Source organism: Typopeltis vanoorti, chromosome 14 (assembly GCF_054136105.1).
Source record: "Typopeltis vanoorti isolate ZY-2024b chromosome 14, IOZ_Tvanoo_1.0, whole genome shotgun sequence".
In the NCBI taxonomy this organism is placed as follows: Eukaryota; Metazoa; Arthropoda; class Arachnida; order Uropygi; family Thelyphonidae; genus Typopeltis; species Typopeltis vanoorti.
In genome coordinates this window covers 62,400,535-62,421,323 of record NC_143562.1, presented here as the reverse complement: position 1 = coordinate 62,421,323, position 20,789 = coordinate 62,400,535, and the positions used below count along the sequence as shown (strand labels likewise).

General features: G+C 33.7%; 2 protein-coding genes across 2 annotated transcripts in view; one reads left to right on the top strand and one right to left on the bottom strand.

Moving 5' to 3' along the window:
* The window catches only part of Sec31 (COPII coat complex component secretory 31), a 486,555-nt gene that overhangs the window by 415,548 nt on the left and 50,218 nt on the right, over window positions 1-20,789 (bottom strand). The window lies entirely within an intron of this gene.
* Window positions 1,595-20,298, top strand: LOC150099538 (uncharacterized). The gene is made up of 3 exons (XM_090403453.1): window positions 1,595-1,658; window positions 15,126-15,308; window positions 20,075-20,298. Exons 1-3 carry the CDS (start codon window positions 1,595-1,597, stop codon window positions 20,296-20,298), a joined length of 471 nt encoding a protein of 156 aa, XP_090259579.1.

Below are 20,789 nucleotides of genomic sequence, written 5' to 3'. Positions count from 1 at the left end.
CTCCTCGTTCGTTTTCTTTCTTCATTCCGTCTTCCTCTATTCTTTGGAACATTCTCCCCCTTCCTAAATGAATACAACCCCAGTTCTTCGAGCCATGAATAAGTTCCTTACCTCTTTCGAACCACCTGCTCGCATATGACTCTGCTGTATTATGGGTATTGAGACGTCTCTTGTATGGAATTGTTATGAAAATGTTTAAATAAAAAAATAATATCATGCTAATGATATTAATTTTTGAAACATTTATTTAAACCTTAATTTTGTGGTGAAACCAAACAAACAAAATGAATAAATGTCGAGATTAATTTTCGAAAACAGTAGTACATAGTAGCTAAATACATTCATAAGTAGTAATATTTTTACAGAACATGCATATCAAAAGATAAGGATTCTACGATTATTACCCTAAAGGAGGAAAACAACTTTTAGTTAAATACTAGTTATTTATTTAATTTTAGATATATAAGATGTAATTCGTAAGCATAATAAGTCGTAAGCTCAACATAACTTTAAAGATGTTTTCTCCCTTCATAAATCATCTCATATTCTTGATTAACCTGCAGTCGGCAAACTCTTAAGTTGTTCCTTATGGCCTCAATTATCTTAATATCGTGAGCTAACTAAGAATTGCATAAAGTGAGAACAAAGCTGTGAAATCTGAATATGATTTTTACCACGTCAGATCCTAGTAAGAAAATTAAATTCTTTTCTGATCTGTGAACGGGTGCCGGAGACCGATTTGATGTCAAAATCAAAATGAAACGTTTCACCACATATATTTAACAAACGGTTCAAGCGGGGGGGGAGATTAAAAATATGTTTTGTACTACAGATTACAGTTTATAAATTAACAAAAGTTACAAATTCAAATAAATTTCTTAACTAAATTTCAAAGTGTATATTTGTTTTCGCATTTTGAATTATATATTTATTTAATTATTCAATTTATGAACTACAGTGCAGGTATATACGTAATACTATCAGAATGGGTAAGATGCATATACCTTACATATACATGAAAACATGTGCGATATTATTTTCCTGGTGCAGTGGTTTCCGTCATGAGCTACTGTTAAAACAGGGATAGGTATTCAAATTTTATCTGTGACAAGAGGAATTTTGTGAACCGTTTTCACGCGATTTTAAGCTAACAGGGTCAACAGGAGTTCCATGAATCAAAACGTATTTGATTTGCAAACGTAACAGATTTCGGGGGTATTGGCATGTCACCTTAAAAACCTGACAAATTAAAAGAGAATCATGGCTATAATAATCCATAAAGTCTTAATGTGGAAGAAGGAAGAAAAATATGAATGCAGTAAAAAAACTTTTTACGTACGTTTTTCATTATGTTATAAGGACACAATGTTATAATATTGGATCATCCTGACAAACACATGACACTACTTTAACAGGTGGCATCACTCACGACTTGTGGAGCGGTTACCATAACAACGGCGCTTGGTATTTAACTATTTAGTAGCTTTTGAATTTTATTGGTCGACCTGTAGATTAGACATCTAATTTCCACCTGTTAGAGCTGCGAAAAAGCTTGGGTTATAGCAGAATGTTTATTATTGTTGGGATGTTAGACATGGCCAAGTGGCAAGACTATGGATATTTACATTTCTGTGTGTTTTCATTACTTCTGCTGAAAGGTAAGTTTACGAAATTAAAAAGACGTTCTGTTTAATTCGTGTTATTACGTAGTAGCTAAAAAAATTAAGTAGCTAAAAAAAAATACAATATATATATATATATATATATTGTATTTTTCTTAATTTATATATATATATATATATATATATATATATATATAATTAGTTAAAGTAGAAAAAAATCCGTCCTGAGTATCTAAGGTAATACAACATTTAGTATATAAATAAATATGCGAAGTATTTTTATTTGATTTATATTTTACAAAATTTAGTAGTTTTGAAAAATAAGTACGCCCGTGAAAAAAATTTGCTCGTTGCTTTCTACTAAAATAAAATCTTTATTGCAAACATGCGTATCATTTTTAATAAATTAAATAATGATAACATAATAATAAATAGCGCATGAATTTATCATATTTTTATATCATACCACACACGAGAGGCCGCAAGACCTGTAGAAAATAAATACCGAGTGTGAACTGGGATCAAGAGCAAAGTAATCTGTTGATATTCTTCTTAAACAGCTGGAGGTTGTAATTTAGGGAATAATTCATGTGGAAGGCTACTCTACAGAACTGAGGTAGATGAAACAAAAATTACTGGAAGGAGCAGATTTGGTGGATCGGTAGTTCAACTATAAAAGGGTTTTGAGCAGCTGTTGTTCGTGTTCCTATAGGTTACGCAGAAATGGGAGAGGGACACAATGAAGAAATCTTAATTGGATAATAATTTACTGACTAAGCTTAATTATTTACGAGCCGACGTTTCACTAGTTCAAGATAGCATTATAAGAATATTTTAACCAATACGCAGTCAGTGAAGACAGGGAATGAAGTGACCTCCAGAACTGTCACATGCTTGGAGAGAGACAGTGACTGTCTTCGTGGTAATTTCTATTAGTAATGCCGACACCATCAGTGTTCTCTTATCGTTAACTGGGTTCTGTAGAACTTGTGCCCCCTTCTAGTAACAGTCTATCTGATTTAAACTGGGATTTGTGACTTTGCGTGGCTTTCTTCTATTTGATGAAATGGTCTTCCTCCAAGACATGTAGTGCTAGTCCGAGTTTTAGTTGTCCAGTCTGGATGTGATTTTATGTTCTTTTTTTCTGACCAAGATAGTGTGCGAAATACTGATTTCCACACTAGAGGGGATGGTGTAGACACCTGGGAAGGAGAGAGAGAGAGAGAGGATCTGGTAATCCTTGATTTGTCTCAGGAAAGTGGGAACTTTGTTTAAATGTTTGTATACTGTTCTGATTCTGTGTTGTTTCGGGGGGGAGGGGAAGTCATCATGTTACTTAGCTCTGACAGATCATTCAGCCTAACATGAAGAAAAGATAAATAGATCGATACGTGGCATCTTTCGATTGTTCTAGAAAAAATTATTATTTGCAAGACAACTACAACTCACGCTGAACCCAGACCACACGATCAGTTTAGTTACTACATGTGGATGCACTATTATGCAATATAAAAAGGATCAAACAGTCAAATAAAGTCAAAAGTTGGAATCTTGTGGCTCAGAAACCTAAGCCAAAAGATTCCAACTTTTCCATCATTATGACAATAGCTAGTCACTGGACAGACATATCACCGATCAAATACTTTTCCGGACGTCAGTAAAGTAAAATTGAGTTAACAATCTGACTTAAGTTTTAGTATGGAAATTTTGGTCGTCTTGCCATAAAAACAAATCATCCTCAGGACATGTACAACATTGACGTATAGCTTCATTTCCTTCATCGATAATGCAAACTACCAAGCCACTAACCAACTAAACAACACAAACGGTTAAAAGAGTTAACATACCTTTGTTGGATTGAGCAAGCACTAACATGAATTCATGTACCGATATATTATCACGAAGACATGGAAATGATTTCATATAGAGGGTGAATTAATGAATGTCCAGATCTGATACACGTATACGTACATTTTTATTCAACAAAAAAAGGAAAGAAAGAAAAAGAAAAGATAAAAGAAAGAAAGAAAAGACAAATGCTCCGGACTAATATGATGACAGTATTTCAATATCACTATCTACTAAGTATATAAACTAAATACATGTACAGAGGGAAAAAAGTCCATATTTAAAATACGAATATAGAAATTAAATTTTCTTTCTCCATTCATTTCATATAGGTAATAATTCTTTTTTTATGTGTCTCCCATCCATGAAAGAATGTACACGAAACCCATAAAAATCCATGAAAGACTACACATTAGTATTGTGGGCAGCTAAGGATTTTTTTTATTATTATTTTTGCTTTAATTTTAATTTTATTTTTGATTTTCATTCGTTTTTTACAATCCTGCTCTAGAAACTAAACATGGAACTTATTCAAGATTGTCTTACATTGGGAGATTAAATTCATCTTTCACCTGAAATCAATCACGAACAGCTATGCCCACAGCAGGATTCATACCGTAGCCTGTTGGTTGGAGAATCCTTTTCCTGTCAGACTTCTTTAGGTTCCAAGTTTCACATCCATAAGTTAATAAGTCGACCAACTTAACTTATTAATACTAAATATTTTAATGACCCAGATCATTTTATAAACAATAATTAGTGTGTCTATCTAATAAATACTATTTTTTAAAAAATCATTATAGTACGGAACTACTTAATGATTTCAATTAGTTAACACAGCGTACCCTCAAAGGTACGCTGTGCTAACTGTACACTTTAGTGAGTACTGGAGTGGCGACCCATAGGTACCTGAAGCTGGATCATGCCTTACTTCACATAATATGCATCTGTTATTTCTCTATCCTTCTTTCTTTCTTTTATTGTTACTCTTTTCCCCCAATGCTATTAGAGTATTCGAGGGCTAGGGATGAACTTTTCCTATCTTACTTCGTTCTTCTCGTGCAGTAGGAATCTGCCTTCTCTCCCAACATTCCCACCTAAAGTGAGAAGACAAATACACCAGAGTAGTGGCACACTGGCTGTATTAAAATTGCCAAGACCTCTTATGAATAGAGAATCATTACAGAGCTAAGATAATGCTAACGGGTCCGGGGCAGTAGACGCAGCCCTTTTTTTTAGATCACAGGTAACAGTTGAGAAATATGCTATGTGGTCAGCTCAAAAAATAATCCACCTCCTAACATTGAATATAAGGACTACTCTTCTTAAACCAGGAAAGACCAAATTGATGGAGAAAGAGCCAGAGAAGATTAAGTGGGATATAATAGGTATTACCGAAACACACTAGTCAGGAGAAGGTGTGGTAAATTTGAAGAATGGAAAACTATTTTACTCAGGAAGATAAGATAATATCCACAGAGAGGGAGTCGCAATATTAATCAGTAATTCAAGAATTATAAGCATGTTATAATTCTTGAACCACATGGTCCAAGAATTATAACAATTAAATTAAAATGAAATTTTTTATAGACCATCAGCAAATACACGACAGACATCTCCAAATGGTATGATTAAAAATTGTATTGATTACATTCTGATCAAAAATAACTGGAAATCCTCTATCCAAAATGTGAGAGCACTAAAGAAAGCAGATTTTGATTCTGATCATGAATTACTAGCTGCAAAAATTAAGTTGAAATTTAAAAATAGCAAACCAAAGACACTAAACAACATTATTAGCATAACAAAACTGAAAGATATAACTATACAAAACAATTACAGAAACATAATAGAAACAGAGTTAAAGAAAATAACCTTTGACAACGTAGAAAATACATGAAAAATGGGCAGAGCAATTATGGTAAATGTTGGAAGAAAAAACATTTGGTACAACAATTAGAGCAAATAACGAGTGGTTAACCACGGAAATTTAGGAAACTAGAAGAAAAAAGAAGTTCAAAAATATCTGAACAGTGAAAACCCAAAGGAAAATAACCAACATTATAAAAGACTGAAAAACAAAAGATCTGCTAAAGAACGCTTGGTTCGAAGAAAAAGCAAAAATGTGTGAAGCCAATAAAAAGAATGATAGTAAGACTGTATATAAAATTATAAAAGAATTAATAAAAACACCCCAAAATAGACCACTAAAATGAAAGATAAAAACAATATTGAAACCGGAACAATTCAAGAGATTAAAAAATTGGAAAGAATATTACCAGATACTTTTCTGGAAGGAAGAAGACTAGAAAAACACAAACGAATAGTGCTTTTTCTCTTTCTGTCTCAGAAAGAGAAAAATCACTATTCATAATAAAAGAAGAAATTTTTAATGCAATAAACCAAATGAGTCACCTGGTTACTACGGAAATATCGCGGTATAGCAGCCATCAATTTCCTACTTGAACTTTTAACAAAATACTATTTTAATACTGGTTAAATTCCAGATGACTGAAAGATAGACAAAAATTCCAATTTTCAAAAAGGGGGATAAACGGAGGTGCGAAAATTATAGACCCATAACATTGCTAAGTCATAGATACAAAATTTTCACACGCATTATTCAAAATAGAATCCGGACTTTAGTGAATGATACAATAGCAAAAGATCAAGGCATGCTTCAGACATGGAAGGTCTACTATAGACCATATTTTTACAGTTAATAGCCTAAATTATATATTACAGTTTTATTGGCTTGAAACAAGCATTTGATTACATTGATAAGAACAAAATGATAAACATCTTAAAATCTATGACATTAAGATTCAAGACTGAAAACGTTTATTACGAATTATTATAAAGATACCAAAGCAATTGTCAAATTTAATAAAATAAAAACAGACAAATTCAAAGTAGAAAAAGGAGTCATCATGTAGGGGTGCCCAGTCATGTTAAATTTATTTATCATCTATTTCCAAAAAAATATGCAAAGAGCATACGTAGCTCAGTCGGTATAGAGGACATGGGGGACCTTTTATCTGGTCTCTTTCTTAGCTGGCCTCATACAGAGATAGAGGGTTTTTTCATCTGGAAACTCGGCTTTTTTGGTCGCTCAGAACAGGCAAACCGGCCCGTGAACACACGCATGGATCTACAGTCAAAAATACATACTTAAAATCCCTCATTGGAGGGCTTAGCCGGTCCTAAGGGATGGATGAGGAAAATTGGGAGAATCCCACACCTCAATTACAACAGAAATATGCAAATCCATAGCAGAAGAACCAGGTCTACAAATAAATGGCACGCATAGACACTATTATTATTATTGCAGAATCTAAAGAACAATTAGGAAAAAATAAAAATAAAAATCTTAACTAAAGAGTGCAAACATTTTTGAATGAAAATCAATTAAGCAAACCTAACACAATGAAAATAAGAGATGAGGGAAATTTATCAGTTAATTTAGAAAATCATATACTGGAACAAGACTGCTAAGATATGTAAAGCAATTTACATATCTTAGCAATCTCATTACTCACAACCTCGATAACACAGAAACAGTAAAATACAGACTTAACAAAGGTTGGTATGATATGAATAAATTAAAGTATGGAAAAATAACAGCTTTTCAAAAAGCCTCAAACTAAAACTCTATAAAGCCATTATTATACCTACAGCAACGTACGGAGCCGAGACATGGACACTCAATTAGCAAGAAATACAGAAAATCAGAGCATTCGAAATGAAATGTTTAAGAAAAATAAATAAGACTCGTTGGTCAAAACATTAAGATAGTTTGGACACTTCCAGAGTATGTCCTTTCAAAGATTACCAAATATAGTTTTGAATGAAATCATTGGAGGAAGACGATCAAGATGCAGATCAAAAAGAACTTGGCTACAGTCTTTGAAGGAAATGTCACACTTATCGATCTTCAGAGAGATGACAGACATAGCCAGAGATAGAACCAGATGACAAAATGTGTTCATAAGGGATTCAACCCGCCATCTGACGGATGAGAAAGAAGAACACAGTGTAAACCTCACAATTTTGTAATAAAGTTTAGTCAACTTTTGGATAAAATTCTGAATTATATATTTTGATAATATTTTTGCATCGAACTTAAAACCCTGAAGTTACCCAAGAAAAGATGAAAGAATGCAAAATATTACACAATTTCAAAACCGGTCTATCATTTTTCCCCTTTTGTGATTTCTACAGACATGGCAGGTCAGTGAAAGCGGAGATGTGCCCTTTTCGCTTTAATACGTTCTTGTTTTCCTGAAAGAGCCAGAGTTGCATAACAAGCGAAATTCGGCATTGTGAAAGTATAACAATGTTTACGCACTCGTGCATTATTCTGCTAATCCGCGGAGAGAGAGAGAGAGACTGGAAAGGTTCAAAGAGCTTTTCATTTTCATTGGCGCCTTCACAGCGCAATGTCGCGTCTTCACGAGACGATGCGACATTTGCTTTCGAAGAAAAATACTTAGGTTCAGTACTATTATGATGCGAAGAACCATTATAATGGTTTCTCAGCTAGCGAATAGAGTACGGAGATGACAGACTTTTTCTTCCTAGAAGCTTGGCTTTTTTTACAGCCGTAAAACAAACTAACTAGCTAGAGAACACACAGAAAAATCTACCAGTCTTATGACTTGGTTGTTTCTATTGTAATTTCGACGAAACTCATCCATTTTCGTTCGTTTTTAAAATAAGTTTTCAATATGCTACAAATATTTTTCTGTTTTCTTGATGGGAATGTTTTAAATATAATTGCATCTGTGTGAGAATCAGGAATCTCACAACGAGATTAAAGAAAACAGTAAAAAGGAATAAAAACGTTGCTTAAGGCAGGGATCGGCAAACTTTTTCTGAGGGCAGAAACATTTTATACATCAATGGCGAACATGTAAAACGAGAATATCATGTATTTATATATAAGATAGAAAACAAAATTTTATTATCAACAAAATGCATTCTATAAATGTGTACCAACAGATTTTTAGGAAATAGTGAGAAGAATGGAATTATTTTTATGCGGCATAATTACACTTAATTAGGATTCAAAGTTAGCGTTTCCAATCATCAAAATTTTGAGTGCTATGTGTTTCTTAATCGCATGTGTCACGAGTTTACGTCGGTGATGGCGCATATTTGTGTTTATATTCAAATTCAGTAGTATGGAAAAGATATCTTCGAAGATAAATACATAAAATCTCGTAAAAGCTGATCCTTAACAAGATTTTACTATTTATGTTAGAAGATATCTTTTCCGCGCAACTAAAATTGAATATAAACACAAATATGTACCATCACCGACGTAAACTCGTGATACATGCGATTAATAAACACATGACACTGAAAACACTGTTAGGCTAGCACCGTGAATGCGAGAAGCATCGGTGGCAGCACTAGGCCACAACACTAGGCGACAGATCAGGCCCGCGGATCGTAGTTTGCCAACCTCTGGCTTAAGGTATTGAGATCTATCTTTTCTTTCCAAGAACTTGGTGAACCAAAATACTCTGTTTAAAAGAGGAAATAAAAAAAAAGCGTATGTGAAAATTATGGAGGAATTTCCATATCAAGTATTCCAGGAAAAGTTGTTGAAAAAGAACAAAGCAAGTGTAGGATAAAAAAAAAGGGAAAAAAAAGGGAAATTTGTCAGGTGCAGATTTTTATTCAGGACAAATATAGTTCACAAATTTTTGGATTTTAATTAGGATCAGTTATTTAAGTTGTGTGTATCGTAAAAAGGGATATATTAAGCGCGAAAACGGGAGAACTTAACGCGAAAACGTAAGTTGCATATGTAGGTATTAAAATGCGATATAAGAATATTATACGCCATTTCCACTGTCATCTGTATCAGAACATGAGCGTTTATGCTCAGTTATTTATTTACATATTTATTACTCTAGATAAGCGATATAAACCCACAATAAATCTTCGAGTTACTTCAACTAAATAAAATAACTGCTGTAATAAATCTGGTATGAAATCAGAATTAATGATGAATCAGTAGAATAAGTGAAACGTTTCAGCTATTTAAAGTATAATTTTTATTCAAACCAAATGAAATATGAAAATAAGTTATGGAATAAGTCATAAAGAAGACAGTTAAATAAATTTTATGCAATAAGAGAGACTTTCCAATATAGTGTAGTCTGTAGAGGATGCTATCTCGTTGAAAAACAAAAAGCATTTTAATCAACTTTATGATAATATTTATTCAAGAGTTCGACAGAAATAAATCGGTTTATCGAAGAGTGGATTCAGTTAAGTTCTGAGAAAAATAATGGAACGATTTCTCCATATTCTATATAGACAAACTGTATTAAAAATGGCGCCATTGGAAAAGAACTTGGACATTCATAGCAGTCATGAATATGTAAAGAATTGGCCTGAGATTGTATGGTAACTTAAATAGAATGGGTAATGAAACAACAGGAAAAACAGAGGTTGACATCAAAATCGGCAGGAAGACACAAGTGCAGACTACAGCGTAAGATTTGATCATGAATGTAATAGTCGGCCATACTGGAGACATAAAAACATAAAGCAACAGAACAATTTGGAAAACTGTAGATAGGTACAAGGCTAATAATAATGAAGCAACTGTTGGACTTCAGAGTTTCGTCTACCCATTCCTTTGAGTTACATACCAGGAAATTATGATAATAGTGATGACAATGACGAGATGGATGAATATTTCGCATTTCAATGACAATCACCTTTGTGATCCGTTGCAGGGGAAAAAAGAGGAGGAATTAAGCAAACCGCTACAAGTAACTGTTTCCCCCACATTATCATTATTATTACTATTATGTGACACCTCCAGGGAGTCCAAAGACTCATCGAGAGAGAGTGTGCCAACAGCATCGAACGATTGAACCCCTTCCAACTACTAACTCCGCTCAAACTTGCTTAACTTTTTGCGTGAGCCATTAGTAGCAGAGGCTCTACCAATCGACCAACCTTTGCTGGCATTTTAATTTAAAATAATGTTGAAGGTGCAGATTTCAAATGGCAGTTAGAATAAATGTCCAACTCTCAGAACTAATAAGGAATATTAAAAACAAGCAAAATTAGTGGGAATCACAAGAAAGCGTTTCATACGTAACAACGATCCTGCTTCTGGTCGGTTCATACAGATGCATAGACGTGTCTATTATCTAAATATTAATCCCCAAAAAGCAAATAGCTACGAATTTCGTAGCATATTCGAATATGCTACGATAACTACGAAACTTGGAGTTAATCTGGTGCTTGGACAAGCTAATATCTGAGGATTCTGTGCAAACTACACAAGTTATTATATATGGGCAGCTTGCAGTACAGCGATATTCAACGCATCAACAGCAAAACGGCGTTTTCAGGTTGTATATAATATTTGTAATTTTCAATTTCGCATTGTTGATCCTGATTTAAATATTAAACGATGTCTAACTGTAAACAAATTTGACGTGAATAAAAAAAAAAATTCTAAAACGATTTCGAAACATAATTTCACCAAAATCCGTCGAGCTTGGGCAACATATTTATAGACGCACAAATGAATGGAATAGAAACCCTAATAACAATACCCTGAGGTATTTAAAAAACGATTAGCAGCAAAAACAAGATATCTCTACTTCATTTTGATTTTATTTTGAATTATGTTTAATTTAGATTTTTAATTACACTTTTAATCAATCAAGAAATATATATTAATTACAGTCTAAATTTTATTTTTCTTAATCAATTCCTTCCGTTACTAAATTAATTTCGAAACTGAATCGGTTATCATGTTGAAATAAAGTAATATATGTACGGTATACGAAATTCCACAGTGTACGTGAGCTTGCTATCTGTTCATATAGTATCACATATGGCAGAAAGATGGCACCACAGTCTAAAAGGAATGCAAAATCATTAAAAAAAGATAAAATAAAATATAAAAAAGACAAAATTCTGCTTTTCTTGCATGTCCGTTCTTAAGGTCCGTTCCGGATTTGGTGTTCCGAGGATCTATTAATTAAAAAAAAGATAAAAGACGATAGATTTATTTATTGCACACGATGTATTTCATGTTATTTATTTGCAATCGGCATTATCATCATCATCATCAACAACATCATGTGACATCTCCATGGAGTCGAAGGTCTCGTCGCTACAGGGCACTCCACACCACACAATCCTACTTCTACACTACTTTACACACTACACGATGTGCCACTCACACACCATCTATCGCCCACTTTTCGAGCCTTTGCAGCAGTCATGAGGGTTATCGAAACTTACCAGTAATTCGATAATGATATTTCAACAAAAAAAAAAAAAAATCAACAATCGAAATTATAATATACAGTTTCTGAATATCAAAATAGTTTTGTTTATCCCTCGGAGATTTCGGAGTCCATCTTAAATGTCTCAGGAAATCCCTGCCACTTTTATTATTATCATTATCATTATTATAATTATTATTTATTTTACGTTTCAAATTAAGTTTCAAAATTTCTGATATGTTTAACGCCAGAACAGCTTCACTCAGCTTAGAAAATCATAAAGTTGCAATTAAACATATCATCAGCAGCAGCATTTTTGACTAATATTTTCTCATTTCTGTAGCAGGATAAATATCTTGATCAAATTCTTATATTTATCTGATTTTATTTCTCAATGATAAGCGTAAATTACAGAACATTTTCTAACTAAAGAAGTACAATATTTAAAAAACAATCATTTGTGACAATAATAATTAATAAACATTTTATTTATTACTTTTAAGGTTACACGGTGATCAGCATTCATATTTATGAATTTAGGGACACAAAACACACGTGCTGAAAAGATTATTTTACTGATTAATAATAAAATAATAACTTGACGTTTCGACCCCTGTATTGAGGTCATCATCAGAAGGATACATGTGTATAAGAACCAAGCTACATGCTGTTGCACTCTATATATTAACAACGTAAATTACATCTACGTTGTTAACTAATCTTTTTTCTTAGACTGCCCTCTAGTGATTAAAAAAAAACTACAATAAGCTCTGCTAAAATCCTCACGTACTAGGATTCTTCTTGAATTATACAGTTCATATTGTTATATTACGATTATCTTCTGGATTTGTACAGTAAGGTTGCTATTGAATGTTCAGGAAAAAAAAAAAAACTTCACCAAGTCTTCGTGTATTGAGATTTTTCTTTGTGGTTGCTATGAAGGTTGCAGATGGGTCCTCCACATTCCAATGTTGTTGTTTTTTTTTTTCTGAACATTCAATAGCAACCTTACTGTACAAATCCAGAAGATAATCGTAATATAACAATATGAACTGTATAATTCCAGAAGAATCCTGGTACGTGAGGACTTTAGCAGAGTTTATTGTAGTTTTTTTATTTATTTTTTTAATCACTAGAGGGCAGGCTATGAAAAAAGATTAGTTAACGACGTAGATGTAATTTACCTGTATAGAGTGCAACGGCATGTAGATTGGTTCTTATACACATGTATCCTTCTGATGATGACCTCAATACAGGAATCGAACCTCAAGTTATTATTTTATTATTAATCAGTAAAATAATCTTTTCAACACGTGTGTTTTGTGTCCCTAAATTCATAAATATGAATTTTATTTATTAGTTATCATTTCATTATTTATTGTTTTAAGGCATAATGTAACTTATAAACGTCTAAACATCTAAGAAGTTATATATACATTATAGTATGTTTATTGCACATTGACAATACCCTATATTGGTTTATAGCCAGAGCACGATAAATGTTGTAAACTCCTACTTGCCATGCAAAAAAAAATGCACTTCCCAAGATCCTCCCTATATTTTATGATTATGTCCCAATAAGTGATATGAGTTACATAGTGATTGGTGGTGCTGTATCGTTGTTTTTAGATTTCTTTCGTGTGAGAATCATTTTTAAGAAGGTCAATAAATAATAAGAATAGGAAGAACAGTAAAAACAACACTGATTTTTTAAAATATATATAATCTGTTACATTAATTTTTGTTTGTTACATTAATTAATTTATTATATTAGAATAGTTTACATTCGCTACATTAGTTAATTTTGTTACATTAATTTTTCTTCGGTATTTTAGTTATTTAGTTGGGGGAAAATTTTTTTAAGAAAATTATTTCTTATTAAATAAAAATATTCTTTTGTCCAGCTATTCGCTTGCTGGCAAAAGAGATTTCAGAGTAGTAAGATCGATTTCATCCCTCTCAGCCCTAATTTAGAATTCCAAACGGTCAAATGGTTTGAATTCATGTAAAATATATTTTTTACATTTTTAAGTTTAAGAATCTAAGCAGCAGTAAAGTATATTTAAATTGCAATTCATTTTAACGTTAAATAAGTTATGAAAATTGAACTTCCTGATTTGTGCATACGCGTAGACCCACACTTCGCCGTGAAGGCGTTCGAAACTAAATCCGACGGAATAGGGTGGTTAATCCTTATTCTTGTAGCGTCCTGTGTCTGTATATTACGTGTGTTCTTCTGGCCGGTTAGCCTGCTTTGAAGAAATAAAATAACAAAAATAAAAAAGGAACATTTTTAACTCAATTTAAAATCTTATTGACCAACAGATTTCATAAAATGTTAAAAGTCAACTGAAATGCAGCTAATCAGAAAATTTGCATGATAGTCTTATATGCACATGTGCTGAACTGAGTGGAAACTACTAGCATGTAAAGCACACTCATTCTTATTTGATCCTCCCAATACAACGAGTTCGGCAGAATTGACTGCCGATATTAAAATGATATATTTCAAAAACTAGTAGCATAGGTGGAATCCACACAGCTGTAGAAAGAAATCAGGATCTTTGCATCTATGGTGGACTGAAAAATATCCAGACAGTTCGATGTTTTGCATCTCTGGCACCGAGCTCAGTTACATCTTGGTCTTTGGTATTTAAAAATAAATAAATAAATAATAAAATAAAATAAATGCAGTAAAATCTAGAGGGATGCAAATTTGATGATCTAAGTAGTCATTCAATAGGAGCAAGTCTCCCAATCCGTAGATCTGGAAACTGTCCATTCACGAAGGTTTAGGTGCTATAGTATCTCTTGCTCACTCTAGTCGAAAGAGGTATTCTTTACGATGTCTGGAGTTCTCAAATGTACAACATGTTGAAGTACATACGCAATCATCGGTAGCTCATTTTTTATTTTTTTAGTTGATTTTCTGAGTTTACAGAGTTAAATATAGTTTCCATGAAAGAAAACCACTTGCCTGCGCCAAAGGTAGGCAACTCGGGAATCGGCTATGAAAAAGCCTAAAAAAATTTCTCTTGTCAGTCACTCGAATCAAACCTATAAAAGTCTTTTCTTTTAAAGAGTCTAGCATTATGGAACCAGAAATGTTACCCCAAGGTTACACAGGCATTAACTTCTTTCATCCATAAACATTTAAGATGCTGCAACTCTGGAATATATACTTTTTTAAAATGCAAGTGGTCTTTAAGCATATAAAGCTGACTGAAGCTAACAAATTATCGATACCTACATAAATAACACGGTACTTCTGAGTTATGCTCTCATGCATGCAGTGCGTATATACATAATTCTATTATAAAATATAATAAAACTGATGAATTACAGAGAATCAAAATTTTCATGTGCATTATCTTTGTTTATCCAGGTGTAGCCATTCGCTGTTATCAGTGTAGTTCCGAAGAAGATCCGAAAGGTCGCGATATCTGTGGAGCATACCAGAAATTTGATGATGTTCGCTATGCACCAGTAGAGTGTACAGGAGAAGATGCAGTTACACCAGGAAGTTTTTGTTTTAAAAGCATACAGCAGAGTCCTCGTATATTTGTCTGTAAGTAAAACTACATGAGAGGTTATGTGTTATTTGGTGCAAACCTGAAATCTTTTTTTGTACTGAAATAATATTAGTGAACATTATTTAAAGTAACTATATGTTTCGCTGAATTTCCGAATATTCTAAATGGTGATGCGATAGATAAACTGATTTCTGTACGATGGCTTACACAAAACATGTAGAAACTTTACCTTCAATCACCTGAGAAACTACAATTTCTAATGAATTTTTGTTATAATCTCAAACACAAAGTTTGTTTAATTTGTCAAAATGTAATAATGTAGACGGGAGCATTTAAGAGATCACTTTTTTTTCCAGTTATTCTCTTGAGATAGGATTAAGTATGTGTAATTTTGATCGAAACCATCTGCTGCACAGTAAATTTAGGATACGTACAAGTCATGTAATTTTTCTAATTAAAAATTACACCTTAAATGGGGAACAAGTAGAACATTGTAGCTAATGGTGAAAATATAGATGCGACATATTTCTACAAAGAAAAGCTAAATATTTAAAATTATTCCAGTAAAAGATATTTAATCGTGTCTAGAGCTTGACTTCACACGACTCTATAAATCCAAATATCGAATCCCCTTTCGAAGAGATACCAAATCAATTTGAATTTCATGTAAACATGAGAGAGATCACAGTGAAAGAAATCGTGGAAGCAATCAAGATCCGAAAGAATAGAAAAAAAAGTGGAAATGATAACATTAGTGCTGAACTGCTCAAAGCTGACCTAAAAACATCAGCAACTATACTGTATAAGCTGTTTAATATCATATGGGGTCTGAGAAGGTTCCAAGTACCTGGAAAGAATCACAAATCGTCAAAATTCCAAAAAAAAAAAAGGTGATCTTACAGAATGCACCAATTGGAGAAGAATCAGCCTACTGTCAGTACCATCAAAGATCTTCACTAGAATCATAATAAACAGAATAAAAAATAGCATTGAGAAAATTCCGAGAACAGAACAAGCAGGCTTTAGAAATGGAAGAAGCACAATGAATCAAATTTTTATTCTTATAAATATAATTGAACAGAGTGTTGAACTAAATTCAACTATGTATCTCAATTTTACTGATTTTGCCAAAGCTTTCGACAGCATAGACAGAGAATGTCTATGGAAATCCTGAAACTTTATGGATTTCCTGACAAAATAATAAATATTATAAAAGTTTTGTGTGATGGAAGCAAAGGACAAATTCTATTAAATGGAACAGCTTCCGAAAGTTTTTACATCAAAGCTGGTGTTAAGCAAGGTTGTGTCATGTCTGGAACACTTTTCATCATTGTCATAGATTGGATAATGCGGCATAACCTGAAAACTGAAATAAGATGGAACATTGACACCACATTAGAAGATTTGGACTATGCTGACGACATTACTATCATCTATATTTGAAGACATGAAAATTAAGACAGCAAAGTTAGAGGAAACTGCTAAACAAATAGGCTTACACATCATTGAGAAGAAAACTAAAATATTAAAAATCAACAGTAAAAAGAATGACCCAATCTTTATAAATGGAAATCAAGTAGAAGTGACAAACACTTTCAATTACCTCGGAGCAACTGTCAACATGGAAGGTGGTACCAACGAAGACATTGCAATAAGAATAAAAAATCTTGCTATGCATTTAAAAGTTTACAGAAAATTTGGAAATCATCCAAAATAAAAACAAACTTAAAGATGCAAATTTTTAACTCAACTGTTAAATCTGCATTACTTTATGGAAGTGAATCATGGAAATTAAACAAATAACAAGAAAATAAAATCGATGCCTTCCAAATAAAATGTCTTCGCAGAATTCTCAAAATTTACTGGCCAAATAAAATCTCAAATATTGAAATTTACAACAAAATCAAAAACCAAACCCATTACAATAGAGTTACAGAAACGCAGATAGACATGGATAGGTCATGTATTGAGAATGCCAACATCAGAACACGCAGGAATAGCATTGACATGGGCGCCTGATGGTAAAAGGCAGAGGGGAAGACCCAAAATGACATGGCGCCGGATGGTAATCAAAGAACGAAACAAACTAGAATGGTCGAGCTGGGAGAGAGCAAGAGAAGCAGCGCTGGATCGAAGAAGATGGCATACTAAACTCGTGGCTTCATGTATACCTTATAGATGTAAAGAGCAATAAGTCAGTAAAGTCAGTCAGAGCTTGACTAATATTTATCATACACACACACGTAATAAAAATTAGAGAATGATTGGTATAGGAAAGGAAAATTTTCACCGTGATTAAAACTGTCACATAACTGGAACATGGAATTCAGATACATCGATATAGCGCCACAAATTCTCAAGATAACTACAATACTTACTAATGGATTCTTTTCGAGGAGTGCCCATAAGATTTAGGTATAGAATTGAGCCTAATGATGCTGCAATGATCAGTAGCTGTCTCTACTGGTAGAGACAGCTACTGATCTCTACCAGTAGCTGTCTGGTAGAGATCAATGGTCTGCTAAATGTTCCTCGAATCACTAGCACCATTCCAGACTAATTCACTTCAATACATCATTATCATCATGAAAAAAGAATTGCGTTTGAGTTGAGAGCAAATTTCGAATTGACTATAACCTCCATCCCTTTCTCCACAATACTGACAGGAACAACCTTTTTTCACAAACCATTTTCCACACTGTCACTGGCATGAAATGCGTTCACAAGATATGAAACGCTTTGCTAAGTCACCGTACTTCGAAGGAACAGAAACTCGATCTTCTACTTTTAGCCGAATCTTAAGTGGCCTTCTCCATGATTACTGTTTATCTCACCTATCCTAGTAGCCGCATCTTGCACGATGCCTTCTATAAAAAGGGAGAAACATGCACTTTTGTGAAATCGGCATTCCTTGCCAAATGTTATCAAAGCTGGAATTCCACTTTTCGATCTGCTCCGGCATAAGCTTTCCGTATTTCATTTGTTGCCTTTCCCGTTCTCCTAATTCAGAAAATGATGCTGCACTCTTTGCCTACTTATCTCGAAAACTTCCAACGCATACTGGACCTTTTCTTAACCAGCTGTCCCTCCAAATACACCAAATATGTCTGCTCTCTTTTGGGCATTCCGATCAAAATCTTATCCACGTATCCTTTTCTACAGATCTTCCTTCCGTCTCATCTCAGCTTCTTACCCTATGCTACTAGAACAACGCCAAGTGGGGGAAACCTCCGAGACTTCTTCGCCCATTTTCCATAATCTTATCGCTGTTTTCGCTCTACTGATCCGAACACCTGCTCTGATTGCATAACTGAAATAATCCTTAGTGGAATGAGGATTCACTCTACTGCAAAGTGCAGTATTCTCTAAAAAATGTGCTCTATCAGTACATGATAAAAATTTGATATTCAATGGCTCAAATAAAAAAAAATGTTCGGCTTGCCACTCAGCCTAAACTACTGTCTCTGACAAGTGTAGGAAAATTATCAATAAATTCAAAGTAGACTTCGTAGGGCCAAATGCAATAAGCCTTCCTCCTGCTCAACTGGCAGTTCAGTCTTATCATGCTCAATAAGGCTACTGGGTGTAACTTCTGCCCTTCCTTATTTCTACTTCTCTCACATACTACTGGTAACATGGTAGAATCACCCAAAGATAATCCAAATCACTTGTCATCAGTGTTTTCTTCCAACTCTTGTACAGACAACCAAGGCATATACCTCCTGCAATAATCCAAGAACTGCTCACTGTAACCAGAAAGACATCAGAAAAATCCTCATTAGTCTTGGCACTAATAAGTCTCCTTGTCCAAATGGTATCCCTCCAGTTCTGCTCCAGAATTAACACCATTCTTCCTGCATCGCCTGTATAAGCTGTCATATTCATCTGGCATCTAACTAAAGGTAAGGAAGCAAGTTTTCAACGGCCTGTCCCCATAAAAGAAAATAAATATCAGCCATGAAACTATCGTCTCACCTTACTACTTTTAAAACTAATGAAAAGGTCAACAGCAACTAACTGCTTCACTACCTGGAAGTTCATCAGAGCATAGGCCATGGCTATTTGGAGAAACATATGTGTTCGCTCTTGATATTTCCCAAGTATTTATCATGTCTGACATTATCATGGTTTGTAACTGGATTTCCAACTCGATTCCAAAGTTAGTCGATCACTGGCTCGGCACATAGGATTTTTGTACTATGCACCTAAAAAAACGACAACAAAACTCACACTGTTGCAAATAATAAAACGAGTGTTATGGTTTAGGAGCACTAGATGTCAACAGTTGTCTATCGTACTCTCTCCTTTCAGTGATAGCTTGGACCCACTATCAACGACCGTTAAGCATAAAGATTGGTTGCCCATCTGTCTTCAACAAAGTTAGGATAAAAAAGAAATCAGTCTTCTTCCTTTGGTGAATAAAAAAGGGCATTCGAGTATTTATTCATTTTTATTTATTTATAAGATCGTTTGATACAGTGTGGGCCCACATGCACTGTAAAGAGATGATGATGATTAAATTATGGCTAGCCTGCCCTGGTACGGGGAGAGAGTGTTTTGTATATGACAGGCCATCATAGTAAGAGAATAAAGTTGCATAAAACTATTGCTAACAGCTTTATGAAGAGTTATATTATAAATGTATAATTAACTTCAATTCAGCCAATTATTTAAAAAAAAATAAAAAAATGCAGGTATATTGCTCGCTGCTACTGGTATCTGAATACGTTTGAGACTATACTGTGCATATAATGTATATACAGTAGATAGACATTATTTTTCTTTCTTTTTTCCGTTTTAGGGAATGGACGATGGAGAACTGTAATACGCAGGTGTGCCTCGATGTCTGAGCATGGAAAATCTTGGGGTTGTAATTGGGGATACAGAGAAAATGGGGTCTACTGGGAGGAATGCTACTGTGATGAAGATAAATGCAATGGTGCCTCATACATCAGAACTTCGTCCACGCATTGTGTCCTCCTCATTATGAATACCTTCTTGGCCATTATCAACAACGTAGATTAGTGTGGTATACGAGATGGAAATTAAATTGATTATATTTAGGTAATGATTCTTGTCTTTTTTATCTAGTTCAATTCCAGTTACATTAACATGATTGGATCCTCAGATATATAGAAAAATCAGTAACATAATTTTAAATGTCAAAACAATGACTTTTTTCCTCTTCAATTTATGTGACGTACGTTTTCTGTGAAACCTTGAAATCTTGAAAGGGAAGGCTCAGAACAGAAGAGAGTGGAAGGAAAGTTTTTGCTACTAAGAGAAGAATCTGCTCAATTGCAGAATACTCAAGAAGAGAAGACATTTTCTGTTTTCACAATTAATGATGATAAGATATAACAAGCACCAATAACTTAACCGGTAATGATGATCTTGCCTTCTTATGAAACCAACTGCTATTCGGTAACCAACCGAATAGCAGTTGGTTTCATAAGAAGGCAAGAGAATTTTTTTTTTAATAGAATGTTAGGTTTTTTTTTTCATTTCGTAAGACA

Bases quoted from the DNA above. Each gene is read 5' to 3' on its own strand.
- LOC150099538 (XM_090403453.1), top strand. From the start codon at position 1,595: ATGGCCAAGTGGCAAGACTATGGATATTTACATTTCTGTGTGTTTTCA. The intron at 1,659-15,125 runs GTAAGTTTACGA...TTGTTTATCCAG, and splicing joins TTCATTACTTCTGCTGAAAG to GTGTAGCCATTCGCTGTTAT. The intron at 15,309-20,074 runs GTAAGTAAAACT...TTTCCGTTTTAG, and splicing joins GAGTCCTCGTATATTTGTCT to GGAATGGACGATGGAGAACT.